Source organism: Sander lucioperca, chromosome 23 (genome assembly GCF_008315115.2).
Source record: "Sander lucioperca isolate FBNREF2018 chromosome 23, SLUC_FBN_1.2, whole genome shotgun sequence".
Classification (NCBI taxonomy): Eukaryota; Metazoa; Chordata; class Actinopteri; order Perciformes; family Percidae; genus Sander; species Sander lucioperca.
In genome coordinates, this window is record NC_050195.1 from 20526357 (window position 1) to 20552915 (window position 26559).

Consider the following 26559-nt stretch of genomic DNA (forward strand, 5'->3'; position numbering starts at 1 on the left):
TCTTTTAAATTAAACCACAATATGACCTTGCTCCACCTCTGCTACAGCTTAAAGCACTTCGCTCACAGCAGTCCAGTCCGAGTTGATCACTTCTGAGGGATTGAGGCAGATTTGTCAGACAGCCTTTGGCTCCGCTGCCTTGAGGGTGCATACCAGATATCATCAGCCTGTTTAGCTAACCGTCCAGGAGCCTGGTGGGTCCTAGTCTGACCTCCATGTTCCATATTCATGTGACATTGTGCGCTGGTAGCCTGCCAGAGCTGTGTACAGAGCCTTGATCCTCTGAATTTAAAGCAGAATAGACAAACTATGACAAGAACTAGGGGGATACAGCACTGTATATACAGTATCTGATATCTACAAATAAAAGTTCCTCAAAGACATTCATCAGGACAATTCGCACAACGAACTACCAGAATGCACCAAGTTACTTGTGTACTTGTGTTTTAGAAAAGCATCACCCTGGTTGCACACTCAGGATGCCCTGTTGATGCCCTATAGTCCCCCCACTGGGTCTACTCACTCAGCAGCTGGCAGCGCAGGACCTGCAGGCTTGTCTTCATGGTATCATGTGATCCGGTTCCTCCTCCACAGTGCTCATGGTTCTCTAGTAAAGGCAGAGAGATAGTGTATCAAAATCACATTCAAGTCATGGTCAAGTATCAGTGTGATATACTACTATGATTATGTTTGGGCAGGTGTAAGTAGAGTAGACATGGAAAAGTAAGAAGGGATTGCAAATAAGATTGTGCGGCTTAATCTTGGCAGTTTAATCTTTGTAATGACTGCCGCAAAACAGTTACACCTCTCACAGTGGATAATATGAATTCCACCCAACTAACATTTCACAATATAAGACCAGGTAGGAGTGCAGTGGTGGTAGCCTCAGCTGCTAGGCTTCAAATCAGCATTGGCATCCTGCAGGCTGTGCTGGTCAGTAAAACCAATTATGGAGCATTAAACATTGACCAGTAAGCCTTGTTCTGAGACAGCCGCTGCGTGTGTCAGGCAGACAAGTACCCAGGGGTGCTCTTTAGTAGAATGTCTCACTGATGACCTTCTGTTAAATGAAAGAACACACACACACACACACACACACACACACACACACACACACACACACACACACACACACACACGCACGCACGCCTATGCCTTATACTCACACAATACACAAAAACAGACACATATTCTAAAGTGTATTCGAACATACAAACACATACACCAGACACATACCTAGGCACCCTTCACCCTACCTGCATGAATAATCTGTTCTAAGTGTGGCATGTGAAATGGGATTCACGCCCCCCCCAGGAAGAGAGGTCTGGTATCAGCAACCTGTGTTTCTGTGGGAGACGTGTGAGATGAGAGGGACAGACAACAAAAGCACAGGGTAAAAGGGTGCTGATCCTTTCACAAGTCTTTATTTCTCATAAATGGAGCCCCACTCTGGAGACTGAGGAGGCAACACGTTACATCTGAGTCATCCTGTTTATATTGCTGCCATTGTGGCAACCTTTTAATGATTTTAAACCACGTGGAGCTTTAAATCTGAACTATGCAAGCACAGACTATTTTGAGATATTTTGAAAAATGCGTTGAATAAGGGTGGAGGTATCAGCGGAACAATTGAACAACAGACAATTGAATGGATTTCTGGTGTGTTTGCATTTTAACAAGGGAAAATCAAAAGCATGAAATAATGGGCACAGCATCGTATCAAATGACAATTTGGAAAAACACTTTTCTCACTCTACTATTACAACAGCGTTCCAAGTGTTTAGAAAATTAAAACAAATGCTCGGTGCTTTGCCGCTCTTATAGTAACTATAAAGGCGTAGGTTCAGACCCAATATAGTGCGAGTAATTGCAAAACAGTTGAGGCTGCAAGAATATAGTAGTAACAGCAGAAAATGAGTTTTTTCCAACTTCACATCTGAAGAAGTGACACTAGCAACAACGGTCCCAAACCCATCCTTGAATCCACCATAATGCTTCAGTAATAGTAGCTCCATTGCAGCTTTACTCCTTTCACGTGCTTTCATTTTTTTAGCATCATGTTCCTGGCCTAATGAGCTCAATGGCAGTGTGTGAAGAGAGCAGCTGAGCCTCTCAACGGTGATTACACCTCATCAGCGCTGCCATGCCATCTCAGACTCAAAGATACGCTCTTTAATTTGCAGGGCACTAGGGGTGAGGCTAGGGGAAGGTGGGTGGGGGAGAGCAGAGATAGTGGCAGGGAGTGTTGGATTTATACTCAGATTTTTATCTTAGATTTTTTTAAATTATTTATATATTATATATATTATATAACAAAATATATACTTCAATTATACTTTTTAAAGAATATACTAAGTACACTTTGTGCTTTTTTTTGTCACCTTCAAGTATACTTTAGTGTACTCAAGTAGTCCTTGAGTACTACTGGTGTAGTACTTGAGTATACTTATAGTGTAAATAGTATGCTAAATTGGCACAACTTTTTACAAACTTCAAGTGTACTTAAGCACACCAGTGAAAAACACACGTGTAGTACAATTGTATGATATCACAACTGTATTGGAAAGGCATGCAGTTGAACTGATAGTAGTTTAAAAGTGCATTTTGAAGACACTGTTATCATACTCATTACTATTATTCTAGCATGTCTCTGTAATATTTGAAATTAACTTGTGTGGAGGCAAAGTAAGTCTGTTCACACAGACATTGCCACATGAAATGCAGTGCAAGCAATTGTTTATTCCAAACTGGGAAGAAAATGGGGGCACATTTTTAAATCTACGCCACCTCCACCCTCCCCAAAAATACAAAAATTATGAAAAATTATTAATCTTAAATAAATTAATGATTTTATTGTACACAACATACACAAGACATCAACACTATCTTCAACAAAATCAAAAATGCATCACACTGACATAGCTTTTCTTCTGATTTACATCATGAGCTTAGCACTTTGCACACAGCAGCCTAGCGTCCTACTGGAGAGGGGGAAAAAAAGTTGCATGGCAACTGACATGCACACAGACGACAGCCATCACCATGGCAACCCTAATAGTACATTATATTCAAATTCATTCACAAGGACATTTCGGGGCTCAAACTGCATTGGGAGGGGGAAAAAAGGAGAGGATTTGGAATTACAGAAATGTCCACTCTCCATGGGCAGAGTGAGAAATCCAGCAACAATCTGCTTTTCTCTGAGACTTGGTACAGGCTTTGTAATTGCAGTCCTGCTGACAGGACCTGGTTCCCGAAGGTCCCAGACTTCAGCAATGAATTGTGTGTCTGGAGGGGGTTGCAGACTAGAGGCTAAACCCAAGGTCACCCGAGACGTCACAATGAAATAAGCCTGTCACTCCGTCTCTCTGTGGCCACCAGCCGCAGGGATAACAATGCTTTTAATTTTGGACTTCCCTCTATTCTGCGTTTTCTGTATAGGAGCTGTGGCAGCAAGCTGGCCGCTTGCCCACAGCGACTGCAGCCTGAGAGCATTTTCCATAACGAGAGAGGAGGAGAAGGAGGAGGAGGCGGAGGGAAGGGAAGGGAAGTGTGGGAGGCGACAACAACGGTGTGAACTACAGTGCTCTCACAGTCAAATGATAACTGGACCTCCAATCACATCTGTTCTAACTGATGCGTTTTTCCCCTCCAGTTCTGATGCCACGCTCTCACGCCTTGGTTTATCTCTTTGGTATAAACTGGAGGAAGTTTCTGTTTGAGGATGGAGGTACAGAATAAAGAGAGGTGAAAGGTCAAAGCTGCAGCGTGGAAGTGATTGGACAGATACAAAATACAGCAACAGAAAATCATCTTTCAGCATTTACAGCAGACTTAAAGTAGGTTCATATAAAAATCTGGTTGCATCGATTCTGAATTCATTGCATCAAAGGCTTGACGTGATCTCAGTTCCATTTCAAGTTGTGTTAAAACAACTTCCCTCAGCTCTGTCCTTAAACAGCGACCCAGGGGACATGTTCACACAGAGGGTGCCCGTTTTTCCTTTGATGCTGTTTTACCCTTTGATAAAAGTCAGCAAACAGTCCCTGATAACTCTATTTCTGCAGTCTCGCTCCGTCCGTGTGTTTCTTCCCAAACTGGCGGAGATTAATGAGTGTAATTCAGGAGTAAAGCTTCACCTCTGGGATGGGTGGGGTGTTGACACCATTTTGGTGACCTTGCAAAACAACCAACTGCTTAGCACCAATCATGTGAGGCTGACTCATGTGCAACAGGAAAGCTGATTACCGATTACAGCTGTGAACAATTCTGTTATGAAACCATTTTTCGTCAGTGGTAGAGTTAAAAACCAGTGCCAGTGACTCAAGAGAGACTCTGGGGCTTTGATAACTTAATTGTCCAGCCAGGGTACACAACAACTGAATGATTACCAGTATTGATTCCATGCAACAACAGGCCTAAATTAAATGCGAGCGGCACAAACGACAAAGCAGGAATAGGTTTCCAGGGAGCTTTCGAATTCAACCATCGCTGAAGGCGGCCATATTGCTGAGTCACTATGGTGAGCCGTATGCGTGAGCGCTGTCAGTCATGGCCCTGGATGGTGAACCTGGCAGGATGAGTTGCTCGGTGCTGCGTCATAAAGGCTGGCAGAGGATGTGTGGGTTATCAATCAGCACCATTACTCCCCTCCAGGCTCTGCCCGCAGTACAGCAACACACCAGCCATTAAAAGAACATTAGGCTCCCAGCATGCTGTTCACTCTGAAGTAGCACAGAAGGAGACACATCACCCTCTCTGTCCTAGCCAGTCACTATATTTCATTTGGTTTTACAAAAGCAGGGCATGAAAAACACTGTTAAACTGTGCATGTTAGTCAACATATTAACTTCAAAATATAATTTATTTCAAAACAAAATTGACTAGTTAAAAAACCTTTAAATGTGTATGTGTGGTCCAATGTAAGGTGTAGGGCCACCTCAGAGACCCATAGGGTCCTATGGTCCCCAGAGGAAAAAAGCATATTTTGCTCCAAAATGTTCAGCTATTCAAATAGTTCTGGTGTTGTGCCCAAAATAAACTTATCAGAGTTTTGTAAGTGAAATTAAAAGAATGGGGACACCTCTTGTGTTAGCGCTGCAATTAGAATAGAGACCTACAGAAATATGAACTCTTAAATCTGCTAATTTCTTTGACCAGCGTGAAATATGTTAAGGTAACTGTTTCTGTGTCGACTGAAATTATGTTGGCAGGATGGCTATGCTACTTAATTCTGACTGGTTTCGTCAAAACAACAACTTCTCTTAAACAAAAAGCATGAACGTGATGTCAGGGTAAATAGTAAAGTGAAACAAAATAGCAATTCAGTCTGACTATTAAGCTAAATGGGTCCGTGTATCATCCGATCATTTGTTTTTGTTTTCACATATGAAAACGAAAAAACGAGAAAACAACTCCTTTTTCCGTTTTTCCGTTTTTTTAGAAAAACGAAAAAACGAAATTATGACTTGATTTTTGGTTTTCCCGTTCTTGCACGGAAATCAGAAAAAAACACTTGATATGCCAATGTTCCCCTGTGGGTGGTGCTAAATCTGATTGGCAGGATATGCATTCATTGTTTTTCAAATTAAGATTTTACCCACACTGTATTTGTTAGCCTGTAAAATGAATAGTCTATATGTAAAATTAATAGTCTATATGCATGCTTTTTGTCACCCAATTATTTGGCTTAACTCACTGAAAAAATCTATTGAAATAGCCTAAATATAAACATGTTCACGCATTGACAGACAAAAGGCACGATCTGTTTTTGTAGGAGAGGGGAAGACCCATCTCATCATTTAATCCTGTTGTGTTCGAAGTCATGTTAAACCATTTTTTTGTTCCCAGTCAAAAATAGATAGACAGATAGATAGATAGATAGATAGATAGATAGATAGATAGATAGATAGATAGATACGTTATTGATCCCCAAGGGGAAATTCAAGGTCCCAATAGCTTAAGACATCACACACAACATACACATACATCATAAACAGGATCATAAAAAAAAGCAAATTCACATGAATAGCATGGACAATAAAAGAAAAAATACTAAATACTAAATAAATAAAAAAATAATAATACTAAATAAATTAAAAAAAATTAAAAATCCAATAAAAAATCCACATGAATGTACTAAGGGATGTATAAGTATGAGACGCTTGCAGTGAGAGGGCAGGGACTGACCCTGTGATTCAGTATGAGATTGTGCGTCATGGTGGTAGTGCAAATAGGTCCAATAGTGCAAGGATAAAGTCTAGAGACCAGCATTAAATATGGACAATATAAGAGATCAAAAGTCAATATTAGAGGTTTGAAGTAATAGTGTTACAGCCATTGTTCAAGTATTAAGTTATGTTAGACCTCAGTCCAGGCTGGCGGGTGGAGGGAGGGAGGGATTGTGCATATATGGGCTAATATAGCCAGCTAACAGTGTAAACAGTATACAGTGGGCCAGTGGACAGTCAGTACATAACTGTTATTATAGGAGGTAGTGGAAGTGGTGGAGAGGGAGGAGAGGCAGACAGACTATGCAAAGAAGTCTCTCTCTCCTCTTCTCTTTAGTGAAGCATTGTGGAGTTGTATGGCCCTGGGGATAAATTACTTTCTCAGTCTGTCATGACTGACAAAATGACCGTTCCATTAATACTCATCATACAAATTTAAATAATACATTAATTATTTTTATTAACTTAAATTCTTATGAATAATACAATTTTTTTTGTCTATTTGTTATTTATGGCCTGTATGCCTCATTGATCTGAGCTTATACATCTTGAATTCGATCGAGTACTAAAAAACATAAATGCTGGATTATTTTGACGATAATAAATAATCAGATGAAACATAGTATACTGTTTCTCACAGATTACTTTGGGCCAAAGTTACCAAGGACATTTTTAAGAAACCATTTAAAAATGTATACATTCACATAAAGTAACACCTGTTTGGGTCAAAAGTAAGAGATTTTATCTGTCACTTTGGAAAAAGAGAGAGACTCTGAGAAAAGGTTAGAGTAGTAGGCGTGAAAAAAGCAGGGAAATATTTAAAAAATATTAAAAATAATAAAATGATCGATGGAAAGGAGTGCCATGTCTTTTTGGTACATGATAAAGTATCTGCATTCAGGAAAAAGTTGGACTGTGTTGGGCTCGCGTGGAACAGGGCTCAGTCCCTGTGCAATTTGTACCACGCATGCGTTGAAACACTTGACGACCAACAGCGACCAAACATCACAACTTTTTTTTTTGTATTAAATCTTTATTATACAATAGTCATACAAACAATCAAGACTAATAACCATAGACTGTATATTATTAATGCGATGAAGTGTAAACGTACATAAGTGTCCTTTCGAAGACGGGATGACAGCTCTCCCAGCCACCACTGCTGTATACCACTATAGTAGCTACATGCTAACGGCAGTAAACACTATAGTAGCTACATGCTAACGGCAGTAAACATGTCATCTTAGCTGCCACTGTTGTTAAATTCTCCCCAATTCCGGGTCACATTCCTGCTGAAACATGTCCGATTGTGTAGTGTTTGGTTCAGAACCCTTTATCTGCGATTTTTGACCTTAGAAAGTGCTGCTTCGTTCCACTACAATCTAACGTTAGCATACTCTTATTATAATTATTATGTAGCTGTATGCTAACGCGACATAGTGGAGTATATAGCTATATATGTATGTATATAGCAGGACTAAAGTACTATCTATTTTTGACTGGGAACAAAAAATGGTTTAACATGACTTTGAACACAACAGGATTAAACGATGAGATGGGTCTTCCCCTCTCCTACAAAAACAGATCGTGCCGTTTGTCTGTCAATGCGTGAACATGTTTACATTTAGGCTATTTCAATAGATTTTTTTCAGTGAGTTAAGCCAAATAATTGGGTGACAAAAAGCATGCATATAGACTATTAATTTTACATATAGACTATTAATTTTACAGGGTAACAAATACAGTGTGGGTAAACTCTTAATTTGAAAAACAATGAATGTATATCCTGCCAATCAGAATTAGCACCACCCACAGGGGAACATCGGAATATCAAGTGGTTTTTCTGATTTCTGTGCAAGAATATGTGAAAACAAAAACAAATGATCGGATGATACACGGACCGAAAACATTAGACAGTGACAGTAGACCGTTATGATGGCAGAGATGAAGTTTACAAGGTGTTTGCTGGAGTTGCCTAAAGTATCTGTTAATGATATACGGAGCGTCGTCTGGCCATCCAGTACAACACCATGTAGCAAATTAAATAAAGGCTTCAAATTTTACGTTTCATCATTTCTTTGCAACTTTGAAGGTAATTTGCTAACGCTAGCTAGCCTGAGCTAGAAGCCTTGCTTTGGTGTTTTAAGTCATGACTCCGTCCTGCTTCAGGTTAACCATGTTTAAATAAAGTTTAAGCATGTGTATACCTCTCACTTCATGTGTTTGTACTTTTATGAAAGTATCGGGTAAAACAGGGCTACAAATGAGATCTCTGTGAGAGACCAGCTAACTCCTCGCAAACTATTATGTAGCTCAAAGCTGGACATTTCACCCCTAATTCCGGTCACTTTACTGTATTTGTATTTGTTTAGTATTTGGTTTAGAAGCCTTTATTGGTAATTTTTACGGTACAAAGTCCTGCTACATACGTACATAGCTAGCTATATGCTCCGCTATGTCACGTTAGCATGCAGCTACAATAGTTAGCTATGAGTATGCTAACGTTAGATTGTAGTGGAACGAAGCAGCACTTTCTAACGTCAAAAATCACAGATAAAGGCTTCTGAACCAAACACTACACAATCGGACATGTTTCAGCAGGAATGTGACCCGGGGCCTGTTTCACAAAAGCAGAATATATACATCCAGGATAACTGATAAAGCGAGGCTTGACCTAGTCTCATCTGTGCAGCCTGGCTTGGTGCGTTTCACGAAGGCCAAGCCAGGCTGAGGAGGAACGACTAGGTTGAGCCAGGCTGAAGTAATTCAGATGGATGCGCGTCCACGGCTTTCCTCAAAAGACCGCGAGGTCGATCACAGATTTACTGATGCCAAAATGGAGATTACGCATTGTACATACTTTATACAGAGTGAACAGCAGCTTCTTGTGGAAGTATGATGACGTGAAACACATTATTTGTATAAAAAGAAAAGAAACACAGCCGCTGTAATGAAACAGCGAGAGAAAGCGTAGCAGACGATCACGGACCAACTGAATGCGTAAGTAGCCTAAATATATACATTTACTGACCGCTGCTCTGAATTGAAGCTGTCATAAACATTCCATTCAAGGATTAGTCTACTAATCATTTGCACAAATTAACAGTTGTACTCTTTTCCTTAAAAGTAAGCAGAAGATAATGTTACTCAGGAAATTTACCATGAAGATCAATTTTCTACAATGCTAGAATATGATGCGTAAATATCTCTTTCACTCTGTTCCTCCCTCTCTCTCATGGGCTAAAATATAAATTTCCTAAGTCATATTAACTTCCACTGCTCGCTTTTAATGCAAGGTGTACAACTGTTCGTTTTTGCAGATGACAGTGACTCATTGAATGGTTTCAGTTAAGAGCAGTAGTTCATAAATGTATATTTTTAGACTATCATTCAGTCGGTCCGCTATTATCTGCCATGCTTTTTCTCGTGTTTTTTATTTTTTATAGAGGACGAGTTTCCTTCTCTACATATTATATGCCTTGCTCCCTTGTATATATGGACATAGAAAATAAAGACACTGAAGAAATGTGACTCTAAAATCTAGAAACTATAAAGATAATTAAGTGATAAATTCCATGCACACTGTAAACATGAATAGAACAGAGTATATTCATCAGTTATTCCCCCCCAGCAAAATAGAAGGTCAAAAACCATTGAGGTGTCCTCTCCCTGTTGTTACATGAATGTACAGTAGCCTACATCACTAGATAGTTACTGGTCCAGTGAACTAAGACTATAATTTGGGAGGATTGTACAATTAGGATATGTTCTTTAAATTGTACAATCCTCCCAAATTATAGTCCCAGTTTACTGGACAACACAAATGATGTGCTAAGAATGCCAAATACAATGCACATGGAAGAGGAACAAACATGATCCTTATTGTTAAAGAATTAAAAAAAAAAAATTAATCAACTAAAATAATTCAAGGTGCATTGGTCAACTATAGAAATGTACAGCATTGTATGTATTGCCCTTAGTAACAGAATTCATTTAAAACACATTTGAAATTTTATCAGCCTTTTCTAATTATCTCAACAACTGCCATTCATCAAACTTCTAACAACGATATGAACAGCAGTCTGCATACAGCAATATAACAGTAACAATGACTGTCACATGAATAATTATTAAAAAAAATATGGTCACAACTTTAAATAATAACAGTACTTAAAGGAACAGCAACATGCACCTGTTGTATTTTAATTCAGGCTGATAACAACAGGGTAAAACCACTGCTGGGTAATCAGAAAAGGCTCCAGGATTAATAAATCCTGGCTGTTAGCCTGGTCGGGAGCAGGCTAGCTGCACAGAATAAATCTCCATGGTGATTTATGTGCCTCCACTTTTGTGAAACTGAGTCAAGGCTTAAATCATCCAGGATAACTGATAAATCCCGGCTTAATCCCTTATCTTGGTTTTGTGAAACAGGCCCCCGGAATTGGGGAGAATTTAACAACATTGCCAGCTAAGATGACCGTTAGCATGTAGCTACTAGCATGTAGCTACTATAGTGGTATACAGCAGTGGTGGCTGGGAGAGCTGTCATCCCATCTTCAAAAGGACACTTATGTACGTTTACACTTCATCGCATTAATAATAGACAGTCTATGGCAGGGGTGGCGAACCTGTGGCTCTTGAGCCGTATGCGGCTCTTTGCCTGCTCCTGTGAGGCTCTTACTGTGTGGCTGGGGGCTGTGTCATTGGTTGATTGTTTTTAACTTTTCTGAAACATACAGTATTTCAGATAAGTAAACAAAAAAACACATTTGAATGCATCTGCCAATACTGCCAATACATTTGCCAATTATTTTAAAATGGAAAATAATGCAGCAGAGTTTTGAGGACAGATTCTGCAACCTGAGGAAAAACAGCAGCCACAGATCACCTTCCTCGTTAACCCTTTCACTGCTGAATCCGATTGTTTGAAAGACCCTTTAGTGACAAATGAGTGAGAGAGTTGCTTCGAGTGGCCACAACAGAGTTCTAGCAAGACCTGAAAAGGATTGTGGATAACAAAGACTGTCAGGTTTCCCACTGAGTCAATCTAAGTGAGAAAAAAAACTATGAAAACTGCTATGTATTATGACTGTCATTAGATCTGGAAGACACTGTTGCTGTTGTAGTGTGGACGTGCATGTGTTGTGTGGCTTTTTGCTATGGTGCATTTTTTTTTGTGGCTCTTTATACCTAACTGGTTGGCCACCCCTGGTCTATGGTTATTAGTCAAGACGAAGTATTAAAGGTAAAAACATTAACGTAAACAACACAACAACGATCGTCGCTACACGGTTTTGGATCAGTGACAAGTTTCGAATGTTTGTAGCTATGACTATTGTATAATAAAGATTTAATAAAAAAAGATTTAATAAAAAAGTTGTAATGTTTGGTCGTAAAGTGTTGACACATGGTGCAAACATAGACTGTAAATCACACATGGACATTGTTAGTTTTCTACTACGTAATTATGCGCATGCACAGAACGGATCTTACAGGCGGTACTGGCCAATAAATGCTATTGAAGGGCGGGTCTTGGCGTGGCGGGAGTAACTTCCGGGTCACGAAAAAATACCAATGCAAAATTAAGGAATACGACTTATACACACGTATTTTAATTTCCGAGTTCCATCTACAAATACATCAAAGACAATCGGATAACGAGATTGTTTTTCGTTTTCCGTTTTTTAATATCAAAACAAAAAACGAATAATGGGTTGTTTTCCGTTTTTTGTTTTCCTATTTACTAATGGTAATTGGGAAACTGGCCGTTTTTCGTTTTTGTTTTTTTCCTTTCAAAACGAAAATCCGTTGGCCACCAAGTACACGGACCCTCCAGGTTTATGTTCATATGTCTCATGATGCCAGCATCACGCTTCTACAGATAGATTTAATGTGCTCAGTGAGCAAGCTGTCAGCACAAATCCATGTTTTGGCTAAATTCGAGTTAACATATTTCATATGTCAGTACTGAGAAAGCAGGACAGTGCAGCATTAAAGATGATGCGCTTGTCAATAGACATTAATGTAGATTTTCCGAGCGTGTTAGTCACTGTACTGTATTAGTGGAATGTTTTTTTTTGTTTCCTTACTTTGAAGCCCTCTATCCTAATCTTCATACATGCCAAAAACAGAATCTCAGCTTCACTTTCACATCACATGAACTATGAAGAAACCTGCTGTAGCTCTCACAGGATGAATGAATCTCTAACTCGTTCAGTGGAGAACTCCCACTCAGGAGGAGCAGAGCACCTGCTCACGGGCAACCGAGGAGGAGTAGAACAGCATCACCGGTCTTTTCATTACTCAGCACACACTCACACAAAGCCAGGACCAATGACTAAAGCAATTCATCAGTGGAATCATGGCCAAAGCCCTATCTGTGGGTAGGTGAACATACGTGAGACACAAACAGAGAGACAAATGGTAGCCAGCTAGAATTTCTCACCATTTGTACAGCTGCAACAGCAGACAGTATGGGAATTCCACGTTGCACGGGGTTCGACTAGTCATGACTAGTCCAAGATGGCTCCCGCAAGTAAACATGAACGTGACTGTCTTTATAATGTATCTTTTTAATAAACTATCTGTACACTTACAACGTTGTCAATGCTTCGGTTCACATTTAGGGACCCTAATTATGCTAACGTCAAAGTGTGGTGATATTTCGAGCCTTTTTAGTGGTATTAAATAGCGATTTAATTTGAGTGTCCCCATGCCCCGAATACTAGCATTTTAAGCTAACCAGCGGTCCGCGGTAGCCCCGTTAAAGCTCCAAACTCATTCGATTAGCATGAAAACATGTCCCAGAGAGCGACAGAGTGGGTACACATCAGTTAATAACCCCTAGGTTCGTTTTGCGCCGGAATTGTCCTTTAAGCCCAAGTCAGTTCTCAAATCCTCATTTTCTTCTTCAGGGAGTCAAGTCTCAAATAAGTCATCTCATTATCTCATTTTGTTCACTTAAGTCTGGCCCTGACTCCAAGTCTCGTCTTAACTGAGTCAAGTCTCAGGTAGACAAGTCAAGTCTCAATTTGAGTCTCAGGTAGTCAAGTCTCACTAGAGTCTTTTGGGAGTCAAATCTCTCAGCAATCAAGTGCAGTCTCAAGTCCTTATTTTGTTGACTTAGTTCCTATTTGAGTTCAAGTCTCAAGTCTTTATTAAGTCATGTTTTAAGTAGTGAAATCAACTCTCAACTTCAGTCTCACAGAAGTCAAGTCCAAGTCAAGTCCTCATTTTGTTGACCTAAGTCTGACCAAGTCTTAAGACTAAAGTCAAGTCTTTAGGGAGTCAAGTCAAGCACTGGTATGTTTTTTACACTGTAAGAGTAGGTGCCAGACTCAGGCAGCATCATTAAAACCAAGGGAAGGCCAGACTGACTGACAGATCCAGCAGGGGATTGAATCAGTGAAACAAAGAGTGCGACTGGTAACAGAGCCCGGGGAAGAACCTGTGACTGACTTGTTATATCACTGGAAAGACGACACCACAGACTGAATATCAAGCACTTGGAATGATTGGAGGAGGTGCGCTGTCAGTGGATGCATTTGTTTAGCGTAGAAGTCAGACCTGACTAACAGCACACACTCAACTAAAACTAAAATACAAGAGGTTGAGAGAAAGTGAGCACAGCTAAAAAGAAAAAAAAAGGTAAATTACTGCGCTTCATCACAAAACCTTAATGTACTGAACATCACAAATAGACAAGCTCTTAGATGATCTCCGACACTGAATCCAATTTGATGGATTTCTACAGACTTCCCAAGTGGATTTTTGGCTTTCTGGTCATAGACGGCGCAGACACTCACAGACCTGTATTACCTGCAAATGCTCTGCACAAGCTTATTCCTTCTCTCCTCAGAGAGTTCTTGAGCCAGGCAGTAAAGGAGCAGACAAATTGGGATGCAGCTCACCCTCGCCACTGTCTGAGTCGTAAATATCCTCCTCTTCTCTGTCTCCGTCTCCCTCTTTCTTCTTTCGGTCCTTATGTGACCCCTGACTGACTGACTGAGTGAGTGAGTGACTGACTGCTACTGTGAGCAGCTCTCTGGTGATGAAGAGTAATGTGAGACTACAGGGTGTCACGTCCCGCTACGCTTGTCACAACCAGTAACACAATCAAAAAATAATAACATCGCCGCAAAATAGGTGAAAGGGGCTTAAGGATGACAGTTAAATTCACCACACTTACTGGATGCATAATGACGTGTGCCAGAGTGATTGGGCTTTTTGGTGCATCGGACTGAACACAATCCAGACACTCATGGAAATGCATGTTTTATGCATTCCAGCTCTGCAAAGGTCATGATAAAGCAAATCTACAGTAGTCAGTGTCACCAGTAGAAATAATAATAAGGTAGTGTTTTTAAATCCTAACACACCTCTTTGGAAATTTATATTTGATCAAACAAGTGATTATCTGACTGATCAAGCTGATATGCGTGACAAATTACATAAAGAAGGATCTAAATAAAATGGATTCGTAGCAGCATTTGGTCGATAGGAGATTGCATTGTTTCAGACTGTGCTGTTTTCAAAAGGAGATATTTGATTTGTTTTCTTTCCCTTTGTGATTCTGCACTAATTAAGTGAAAACGAGGTCCTGTGTGGACAAAGCAGAGCAGTAGGTTTGTTCACCAAAGAGAAAACAAGGAGGAAGACAGAACAGGTCAGAAGGCAGGATGAATAATGGAAAAAAAAAACAATCTTTTACAAGATTTCTGATCAGCAGCTTTGAGAATATGTGAATAATTAGACTGCAAAAGGAGCTAAAAAAAATGTTTGCCAAAATGAAAGAAACTCCTTCTTCGCTCTTTTTTCTCTTTCATATCTAAAACGCCCGAGGAAAAACATTTGATCAAAGCCTCGGCAGAACTCCAGACCGTTACATCTCACGGTGTGGCTGGAAACTATCAGGCCAACAGATTGATATGTAAAGTCTACCTTTCTAGCTTGGCCATATTGATTATCGCTCAATGAGGCCACAGTAACGGATAACAAGCACATAATCCTCCACGTAATGGCTGTCAAAGATCTAAATTTACACTGGGAAAATAGGCTGGGAGGACCTTTGATGAAGTATTTGACCTCATCCATCAAAGATTTTATCACCGCTGGATAGATACGCCTCTATAGACTCCTTTCTCTAACTTCTAAAGCATTATTTTTTCCTTTAGAAATACTATTTTCAGAATTGATTTAGACTCAAATAATGTGGTTTTGACTACAGCTCTTGATTTAACTTCCCTGAAGCGGAAACAACCGGTTTATTAAGTGGCCGTTCAGTGATAGCTTTCATTGTTGTGTGTTTTCAAGGCATGGGTGCTTGGCAGGCTGGGAATGATAGACTACCTTTGCATAAGTGCACGGCTGTCTAACTCCCAGAAGCCAGGAGACGATAGAGGGAGAGGCTGTTACTGCTCTGTAAAGTGATCTCAGCGGTTTTAACACAGGGCTTGATGTTGTAGAAAAGCCCTGAGCTGCAGGGCTTCTCTTCTCCTTCATCTCCCATCTAGTTTTGCTCCCCACTTCTTTAATGTCATGTCATGCTTTCACCCAAATAAGTATCCTCCTCTTCCCCTTCTCTCATCTTTACTTCAAGCTTGGTCTTCATGCTCTGAGTCCCTTGAACCAAAGGGGGCGTTTTAAAGCTGCCAGAGTCTGGAAGCTGGAAAATGTATTAAAGACATTTAAAAAAAAAGAAAAAAGGAAAACCAAGAAAACAAGGATTCTGAACCTTTATTATAGCTATGTGCATTTCTGTGCACATTTTCTGCATCTCCATTACTGTAGCTACAACGAGGGAGAAATATGCAGACTGATCTCTGAATGAAGAATTCATCATTAAAAAATCTGTAAGATAAGGCGATATGCACATAGAGCATATATGCCAACTGTTTGGTGCATCTTTAATTTCTAATTCTGATGTATGTACAGTATATGCTCTTTTATATTTGTCAATATTTGGGGAACAGTTAGCAACATCCATGGGGCATCACATCCCATCCAATCACATCTAACTGTTCAATCTGTTCTCTGCTCTGATTGGTGAGGCAGAAGGTATTTTTAGCTCCAGATATTCGATAAAAGCTCTCTCCAGAGGTTTTAAATTGAGACAAACAGACAAGCCAACACCACAGCAAAATAGCATGACACAGCAGTAGTACTTCAGCACCAAGGGTGCTGTCAGCCACCATCTATCCTCCAGCCTCCCAGCGGGCATCACAGTTAACACAAGGCATCCCTGAACGCACTTTACCCTCTTATACCGAGCAGGTGAATCGTTAAAGAAAGCCAGCAGTACTTCATCACAAGAATACGAGCACAGGCTTTGATACACTGAGTGAAAACCTTGGGCCCGATGAGAGTAGAAGCACTATTAGTGCACTGCAGCACATCTGCTGCAACATTAAACTGAGAATGACCATTTGTCAAAGTGCTTAGAAGTCCCCTATGAGAAGCTGTTTCTGAGGGGAGAGGTAGTGGGCTTAGGCCTCGTCCACTGGCCTCAGAAGAAACGATGACTCATACATCGATATAGGTTAACTGTACTGCCCTTGAATCCAGACGAGCTCTGATGAAAGGATGAATACTCACATGTGAAAGAAGGACACAGTTGAACTGCATGTCTAAGTGATTCATGTCATCTAACAAAGTATCATGCATGAACATGAAAGCAATTTTATTTGCCTTGAGTGTAAGAGATTAAAAATGTAGTGGTGGAAAATGACAAACCAAGAGGTTGGACCCTCTGGGCGTGAACCTAGCCCTACTATTCTAGATTTTATTCCATGCAAAGTAAGAAGCCCCGGGTTGCCACCAACACAGAGGGCATAATACCATAAACCAGCTTAATCCCTTCAAGTTAGCATAACAGATTTAACAAGGTGGGACATTGTGCTTATTTCAACATGCTGAGGGCAAAAACAAACTCTGGGCTGTTAAGGCCGTTTTATGCTTCTGCGTCGAATCAACGGCGTACCCCCGCAGACCCCTCTGCGTCTACGCCGGACCCTACGCCGGACCCTACGCCGTAGCCTGACGTGCACCTCTCGAAAAATGTAAGTACACGTCGCAGCTACGCACGTCGCTCGGCCGTGGCTTGGTAGCGTTGCATTTCCCCTGACTCGTTTCCTGGTTCTCCTTCTCCATAAACAACATGGAATCAAGGAGAGGGTTAACTTTTTCTGCTACAGATTTCCCACTTGGTCAGAAAACACAGGGGAGACACTTTGTTTCTCTCAGCCTCCGCAGAAGCATAAAACAGGCTTTAGAGTTGGGTCAGAGTGGTTTAAAGTCTGATGACTCAAGCTATCATTATTGCTAAACATGATGCAAAATTGTATAGTGGATTAATAGATTAATGCAATAGAACAACTATTGCTTGGCCCTCTGTAAATGTATGGCTGGACCACTAATCACAGAGCTGAAGGCATAACTTCTTCCCCAGCAACAGCAGAGGAAGAACAATTCTGATAGGTCAACAATTAATTTAACCCTTCACATTCCAACATAAACCAAATAGGCAGATTTGAAGTTTGTTTCCTCAAAAACTTTTGTTTAGATGTTGATTGTGACTCAAATTGTTGCTTTAAATTGTAAAATACTGGATATTTGACCAAATAATTCTGATCTAATATCTTAGATAATTATAAGTTATCTTATAAAAAAGATTTTTTGAGATTATTTTTGTCGAACATATTGATATGCTCAAATACTGTATAGTGTTGCCTCTTCAGGCCACAATTGAGACTAAAATGCAACGAAGAAAACTAAAGAAACTGAGGTAACCATAAAAGAAAATGACTAACCAAGGAAATCCTTTTGTTCCAGAACAATACTGATATTTGGATTTCAAGATGTAACGGAACAAAAATGCAGTTTATTTTACTATTTCCTGTAGACATACGAGCTGATAATCTTACTAAAGAGTATCTATGAACCACACGTCCGGAGCAGGACAGGAAACAAGGCCCTTTGGTGCATTCAGGAATGTCCATGAGGTAGACACAGCAATCCTATGCTATAAAGAGTTTGCATAACGAAGGGGAAAATACATATTGTTTCCACTGTCTCTCTACACTTCCTGTCATAGTTCATGGGCTGCAGACATACTTTCTGCAGAAATGTAACGTGTAAAGCACACACCTCAGAAAGTCCAGGAAGTTCCTTACTCTACACACACATTCCTAATTTTACCTCTTGACGCAGCCTCTTGTCTAGTGACAATGGCAGGAACAAAAAGCAGTGGAGAAGGATGTTTTTTGGAGAGGGGGGGGGTGTATTGTACCTCGTTTCCTTGAGCGGTGTAGCAGAGACTGCTGAGAGCCAACTGGTACGAGTAACCGAGAGGAGAAACATCCGTAGAGAACGTCCAAGGTCCAGAGATTTCCCACCGGGCGACGACCACGTGTCCAGAGAAGGAGGGAGAGATGTTGTATTGTTCTCCTCTCTCCTCCTCCTCCTCCCCCCTCTGCTCCAACCCCCACTATTAGTGAGACGGATTAACTACAAGAGCTGCTAGTCCTGAAAGTGTGCCTGGCTCGCTGTATGCAGACACACACACACATCGCATCAATTACGCCTTCTTCATGTGATTCAGGCTGATGGATGATGGCAGATGCACTCTATAAAAACATGACAAAGACAATTGGCCTGAAACTGGTGAATTTACTTATGGACGAGCTGCCCAGTTGCTCAATTCTCTGAACAGACTAAAGGCCTAATAAGCCAATTACACAAAGACTAAATTGAATGTGGTGCAACACGAACACACGAACACACACACACACACACACACACACACACACACACACACACACACACACACACACACAATGCATGCATGTTTGTGATTGGCACAATCCAGAGGTGATTCAATTTTAGAGTGATGGAGCCTGGAGTCTTCCATCTGGATAGAGGTGACCTTTCTTCTTCAGACCCCACAGGAGAGTGCAATGATTAAAGAAGTGGTATGTGGTTTGGAGCTGAAACTTGATGGAAAGGGAGCGGTAATGACTTGAGCAAGCACTTTCTGTGGCTCTGGGACTGATGTTTGCCTGGAGATGAGAAAAGATATGACGGCCTGGGTACCTGTCAGGGTTGACATTTTAAAGTGAGACCCTACTGAGGCCAGTCCAGTGGGAGTCCAGTTACAGAGGAGGAGGTGTCAAATGGGCAGAGTTGTGATATGGATTTATATCACAGAGCAGACACCCTGCAACTATACTTGCCAGGGTGAAAGTATTGCTGTAAGAAAAGCAGCAAATAACAAATATAATTGCAGAATTTGAACAATCTTGCGTGTCTATAGACTGGAATGTTAAAGAATCAAGCAGACAAGCACTATTGGGTAAGAAATATCGCTGAAAGAAAAGAATTCATTAGCAATAAAGTGAGCACAAGTGATCGACCGTGTGTGCGATTTTTGTTGCTTATGAGACGGCCTCAGGTGCAAGCACTTTGAAGTAAAATAAATGCAATTTCAAATAGCAATACAAGCTGATTGAGAGAATTCTCTTTCGTAAACTCACATAATCAGAATTCTTCTTAAGCTTTGTCCACAGATGGTCGAAGTAATTTAAATATGGCTGTTCTGATGATTTTTTTACACTGTAAATAATCATCAGATGTGTCCATATTTATATATATATTTTCATGATTATTTAATCAGAAAATAGTGGACAAATGGCCATCACTATTTCTCAAAGCACAAGGTGGCGTCTTCAAATTGCTTGTTTTGTCCAAAATCCAAAGAGACTCACTTAATAAAGATATGAAAGAGAAAGCAGCAAATGTTCACATTTGAGAACCAAATGCTTGGCATTTACCTTAAAGCAAGACTGAGAGTCTACAGTCATGGGCAATATATGGTAGGGTTAACCACATAGCCTCCTATGTGTGGCTGTACTTCGGTACACTGATGCTTTGAGCTTAATTGTAGCAGGATGCTAACATTCTCACAATGACAATGCCAACATGCTGTTTAGCAGGTATAATGTTTACCATGTTCCCCGTCTTAGTTTAGCTAACTTAGCATGCTACCTAGCAGCATGTTAGCATGGTATAAGCACAAGCCACTCAGCTAGTGTGGCTAAAAATGACTTAGAAATAATAAATGATAATGAAATTGTTGTCTATCAATTTTCTAACACACAATATATTTCTCTTGAAACGTTGAAAGCCCGTCACAACCATCCATCACCTTGGAAACAATCCCAGTTCCAAATACATTGATTAATCATTGTTGTCAATGACGGAAACCTTAAATGAGAAACAGCCATCAATATCTTACCGTGTACAAAAATAATCCTCGTCTGTGAAAATGGAATACACAGTTGATAATTGCTGTCCTGCCCACAGGGTCGTGCTGAACCACTGTGAGCAAAACAAGCAATTATTTTGAATCAGATTTGAAGCTTTCTGTGATGTAGCTACTTTTAGAAACCTCTCTTTCACAACTCTAACACTCCTGAACAGGAGCACACAAGAGGAATATGAGAGGATTCATGTGTTTACGTTGAGTAACTGATGATGGTGATTCATTGCATTGAGCTTTGGTGTCACATTGAGCAAGTCTGAAGCAAGAGGATCAGGAAAGATGAGGGTGAAATTTCCAAACCTGCAATTAGTAAATAATGTTGTTGCCATAGGTATGAGGTAGCCTTAAAGTTTGAAGAGTGTGACGTTCACGTAAGGAGCTTTCTTTCAGACATGCACCATCCATCAAGTTGCTCTCACAGACGCCTATCCAAGAAATAATGAAGCAATCAGTGCTACGATTCAGCACGCTCATTACCGACGCTAGCCCGGGACGCCCACCACAGCATTTCAGAGTATGTGTGTTTTTTTTTTTTTTAAATGCTTTCCAGGAGAAAAATGTCCCACCAACAGATGTTTAATTACCAGAGGATGGAGAGCTTTGGTTTGCCCGTGCCATCACTCATGGCGGAATAAATGAATAGGTAAACAGCAGAGGAAAAAGTTAGACTCAGCATAACACACACACACACACACACACACACACACACATACACACACACACACGAGTCAGAAGTGTTTAATATTATGGATGAAATGGTGTTTCAATGCTATGGTAGGGAGGAGGTGGAGCTGCGAGCTTGTGGGTGATTTGGTTGGTTAGCTTCACAGAGTCTATGATTAAGTAATAAACCACAGATGATACACGCCCTTTTTTTCTGACATCAAACAGATAAAATAATGAACATCAGGAAAGTTCATGGAGTTTTTGGTCTCCACCCACTGGGGGACAGAATAAAAGGAAAAACAAACAAAAAGTGTTACATAGTGAGGGCAGAAGATGTCTTCAAATTGCTCTTTCGTGTGAGCAAGAGTATAAAAACCTAAATATATTAATTTTATAATGATATAAAACAGAGAAAAGCTGCAAATTGTCACTTTGAGAAGACGTAATCGGCATTTTTCAGCACTAGGCGAAATGTTTACTGATTAAACTTGCTTGGTGCCAACTCTTTTTTTGCATTTACCGATAGAATGGAGGGACAAGCTGTGGGATTCAAAAGGTATCCAGTCCTGGGTTTAAACCGCCACGAAGCAGAGTTGCAAAGAGACAAAACTGTGCCAGAAAAATGAATGTCAATGGCATTCCAGTGACCTGTTTACGACTATCGTAGTTAAATGTCAAATGCTTGGCCCCCGCGGGGAGACAGAGCTGGCCTGGGAGAGAATTTGCAGGTGTCGCTCCCTCCATCACTCTGCTGCCTCTCTCTTCTGTGTGATGTTGGGCATGAGACAATACATCGTGGATGAGCAGCAGGATCTATTATTAGTGGAAGAGTGAAGAATGGAGCGAAAGCTCAGGGGAAAGCAGAGGAGCGGGCCAAACCTCCCTGACATTATTTTAAGAGTTGCTGTGGTGACAGTTTCTTGAAAAGATGACGGAAAAACTATCACAATTTAAAGGACCATTCCGGTAGTTTTGCACATTGTAGCTACAAATCCCTTACACATCACAGCTAACCATTTTGCAATCCATGCAACTATGTTTTAGAACTTTTTTGTCTTTGTCGTTTAGGCATCATTATTTCTCTTCACTTTATGAAAATCACACTTCTTTTTTCCCTCTGAATGATGTAATCCATCTCATTGAACATCATGTCTGCATTCATTTTGATCAAAATTACATTACTGTTGTCAGGATTAACATGTAGGGTTGGTCCTCTCATCTAACTCTCCCAGGATTATAACTTTAAGGAAGTAACATTTGCAAACACAATGGCATAGTCCTTGAAGTCTGCAACAGTGTGCAAAGGAAACAATCCAACAGAACCAGATGCATAAACTCTCATTACAGTGTTGAGAGAGGGAGAAAAATCATTGCAGTTACTACGGCATGTTTGACACATCGTATACCACAGCGAGCTGCAGTGTTTTTACAGCAAAAACAGCCTGTGTGTGACCAATTTATTTGCAGCTTAACAAACCCAAAACGTCAAGTCATCTCTTCTCTTCAAAGGACACTCTCCTCTTTAGGGAGGGAGGAGGGGGGAGTCATTCCAGCAGCTTCAGCAGTCGTTCACAACAGTGCCATTCTCAGTATGAGATAATCTGGGCTTGAACATGGATCTTTTGGTACAGTGGATCAGGGGTAGAACCATATGAAAGTAGAACTGTGAAGTTAGCAGCGAAAGAGAGTGAACAACGCTTTAAAGAGGAAATATGTCCAAGTGTCTTGTGTTTGACATAAAGCCAGAAGTCTGCCTAGAGCCTGTCCACTCACATTTTGCCGTTGCCATGTTGCTCCTTTCTGCTGCCAATGCTATACTTGCTCCAGCATCAACGTCCTCGCTACACGATAATGCCACTGTCTCCATGGTGATGTAGCTGCCACAAACCACCATCCCTGCTGCCACCACTACCAGAAACACAAACACATTCACACACACAAACCAGGCGATATCCCACTGTGTAATTTTGCGTGTTTACATTTTTTAAATGCCGCTCTGTGTATGTAAATTAATTTGCAGGGCCAACGCCTCGCTCCATCTTATTCAGTATTAATGCTGTCTCAGATTACTAGACAGCTTTCCAGCCCCCTAGGGCCACGAAATCTTTTAGACTAGAGAGCGAGACGGAGGAGGAGAATGGGAGCAAAACCACATAAACTGCTCTCTAATATTTGAAGAGTTCTTCTAGAGGTTGTTAATGCAATTACGATAAAAATGTCAGCTCCCATGACACCTTTGGCAAGGACGGCATCAGAGACATGAGCTGTGTTCGAAACGTTCCCTATCACTGAAATAGTGCACTATATAGTGTGTTCGCCATTTTGTAGTGGTGTTTGAATTCTCCGCGGTTAATTTCATTCACTATATAGTCCACTATAAAATACCCACAATGCACAGCTAATTTGAGTGTACATACATTGTAGCCTACATTTAACTCCCATATACCACAATGCAGCGCGGCCGTTTTTTCCCAGAGGAGAAGAAGAAGCAGAAGTCACCGCGAAAACTGAAAAGGAAAAATGGAACAGGCTTTCATTTCTAAACAGTGTAAATGTAACATTCAACATATACTGTATATAACCTTTGTTATGCTCGGTTTGTTTCAGGGACGTATTAGTTTTTATTTTGGTTTGTTTACATGATGCTGGGCGTGCCAGCCTCCGTCACACACATAACCGCCGCATCTACTGACGATGTGTTTTCAGTGAGTGTCCGAAATCTCGTTTGGTCATTCCCTATATAGTTCATTATTTAATACTAGGGAATAGTGAGTAAGTGAATGAGGGGACGGTTTCGAACACAGCTATACTGTAGCACCATTCTGGCTTACATGCTTTAGTGGTCATGTAGCCTAAGAGTTCTTAGGAAAACCACCTTTCCTGTGCTTTTGTTATAAAGAGCAGTTTGGCACTCTATCGCAGTCTGACAAATTTTCCTCCTTCCGTCTCTTCTTTTATTTACTTTTACCTCATGTGACCTGGAAGAGGACTTAGCTCTTGTCTTGCCAAGCACTGTACATGAGCAACATCAGCCCCGCTGCTTTTCAGCCCATCAATCAGGTTCTCCAGCAGCCATGAAATGAGCCATATGCGGCATGGGTAGGGCAGAGAGAGAAAACAATGGTTTTATATTCTCAAGAGCACCAGATTTCCTTTCCTGGCATTCAGACTGCCTCAACTCGGACTCAAACAGCGTGAAAAAGGGTAGGAAAGGAAAATGCTTCGATTAAGGTATAAGGGTAAAATAGAGATGACCAAACGTTTAAGACAAGATAGGGGAGTTGTTCCCCCGTCACCTCAATCCTCCACAACAATTAGCTGCTGACAGTGACATAGAGTACAATAATACGCTCTACCATGGGGAGGGGGCTTCTCAGTCCCCAGCATATGGTGCCACTTTAATCTGCAGCCTCTATCAGATGAGTCTGGACAGAAAACAAGGTTTGATTTTGACTGAATGCATGCGCAAAAGATTGGAGGCCGGATAAAACAAAGGACTATGAATACAATTTGCTGTATCCAAAGAGTATAACTGACAAGTATTCATAAATTATAACTGAAATGCTTTTTGGTGTTACGAGAAGTTCAGCGCTAAAAGAACTAAATGTAAATGGCCTGTTTTTATATAACGACTACTCAAAGTGCTTTCACATAGTACAGGAACCATTCACCATTCACACACTGTGGCCGAGGCTGCCGTACAAGGTGCCACCTGCTCATCAGATAAACATTCACACACATTTACACTCCAATGGCGCAGCATCGGGGGTAACTCAGGGTTCAGTGTCTTGCCCAAGTACACTTCGACATGGGACTGCAAGGCAAGGGATAGAACCACCAACCTTCCGATTAGCAGGTGATCGCTCTACCACTGAGCCAGAGCCGCCTGAATATCCTGATTGAAAAAGTTGTCAAGGAAACCAAAGACTAGGCTCTTTCTTTTTTCTTGGGGGGTGGTGAGTTGCTTCCTTGCTTGCCGGGGTCACAACCTGCCCTCCATTAGAGGCATTAATCCTCATAGGTGAGCCAGCCTCAGATCCCGTAATTATCAGGCTGACACCTGCTAGTATTGTCCCCCTCTATCACATGACCCCCAGGCTGGGTTTGCAGGGGTAACGTGTGCCCCCCTGGACCATTTCTCCCCCCACCAGGCCTTTTCATAATCCTATTAGGCCCAGTCATCTGCGCTGCATTAAAAAAATGTGATGATTGATCCTTAAACACCAACCCTCTGTGTCCCGAGGTTGCTTACAGAGGAGTCCCTGTGTTTCACTTTTCACATGTGGGTATTAAACACTTCTCCACCACAAAATGTGAGAAATATTTTATCTTTCTATTCTATCCTTTTTTGTGTGACAAGACAGTTGGATTAAAGGGGCAAACTGATCAAATAGAGAAAGATAATTACTGTTTTGTGATTAGTAGGTAACTGTTACGGTTAAAAGTCTTTCAAAAAAACCCTGAAAATGATTTAATAGACTGAGGGAAGAAAGACTTGAGTTATTTCCAGCTTCATGACTTCCTTATATGGGCTCTGTGAAAACTTTTAAATGACAGCTGAAATCCTTTTTGGCTTTCAATTAATGTCATTTATATTATTTTCTTTTTTTTAGATCAACTTTTTGTTTTTTGTTTTTTTATATGCAGACATACGGAACAGAGAAACACAAACTGAACAAGAACAAAAACCCTCACCCACCCCAACCCTCTGCGGTCTTGAGGAAAATAAAACAAATAAACAGAAATCACACCTCCCCTAGTTCTTGTGGGGCTGAGGTCATTAAGTCTGATACTTGTGCAGCGTTGAGCTATCATTTTCTTGGTTCCAGTTGAGCCGGCTAGCCAAATTTTCCTCTGTCTCCCAAGCAGGTGTAATTTAGAGTCGTTAAGTAACAAAACAATCGGGTCAGTAGGAATTCGACATCCTATCACATCAGATATTATTGATGTTGTTTTATTCCAGAACTCATGCACCTGTTCACACTCCCAGACCATTTATATTATTTTCTAATAATTTTCTCATTTTATTATTCTTAATAGTCTCTTTTTACTTTCATTTATATAATTTATTATCTACTGTCTTTTATTGTCTAACTTTATTGTCTATTTGGCCTCGATTTAATGTGTTGCATTTTGTTGTAAAGTAAAGCAATAGCTAGCAATTGTAAAGTGTTGAGCTTCATCTCTTGCATGAAAAGTGCTCTATATTATACTTTATATTTTTTTTAAGCATTTGCACTTCAGATATATAGGTTGATTTATTGCATGATTTTAAAATAGTACTGCAACAGACTAGCTTTCCTCACATATTTATAGACGTATGAGCAATGTAACCCTTAAAACACT

The 26559-nt window shown here is 40.6% G+C and overlaps 1 protein-coding gene across 3 annotated transcripts in view; it reads right to left on the reverse strand.

Annotated features, from left to right (window-relative positions):
- Positions 1 to 26559, reverse strand: part of tmem108 (transmembrane protein 108) — a 49897-nt gene that overhangs the window by 18227 nt on the left and 5111 nt on the right. For all 3 annotated transcript variants that reach the window (XM_035998213.1, XM_035998214.1, XM_031292922.2), the window contains exon 2: positions 524 to 607. In XM_035998213.1, the coding sequence (XP_035854106.1) occupies positions 524 to 563 (40 nt within the window). In that variant the 5' untranslated portion in view covers positions 564 to 607. The remainder of the gene's footprint in view (positions 1 to 523; positions 608 to 26559) is intronic.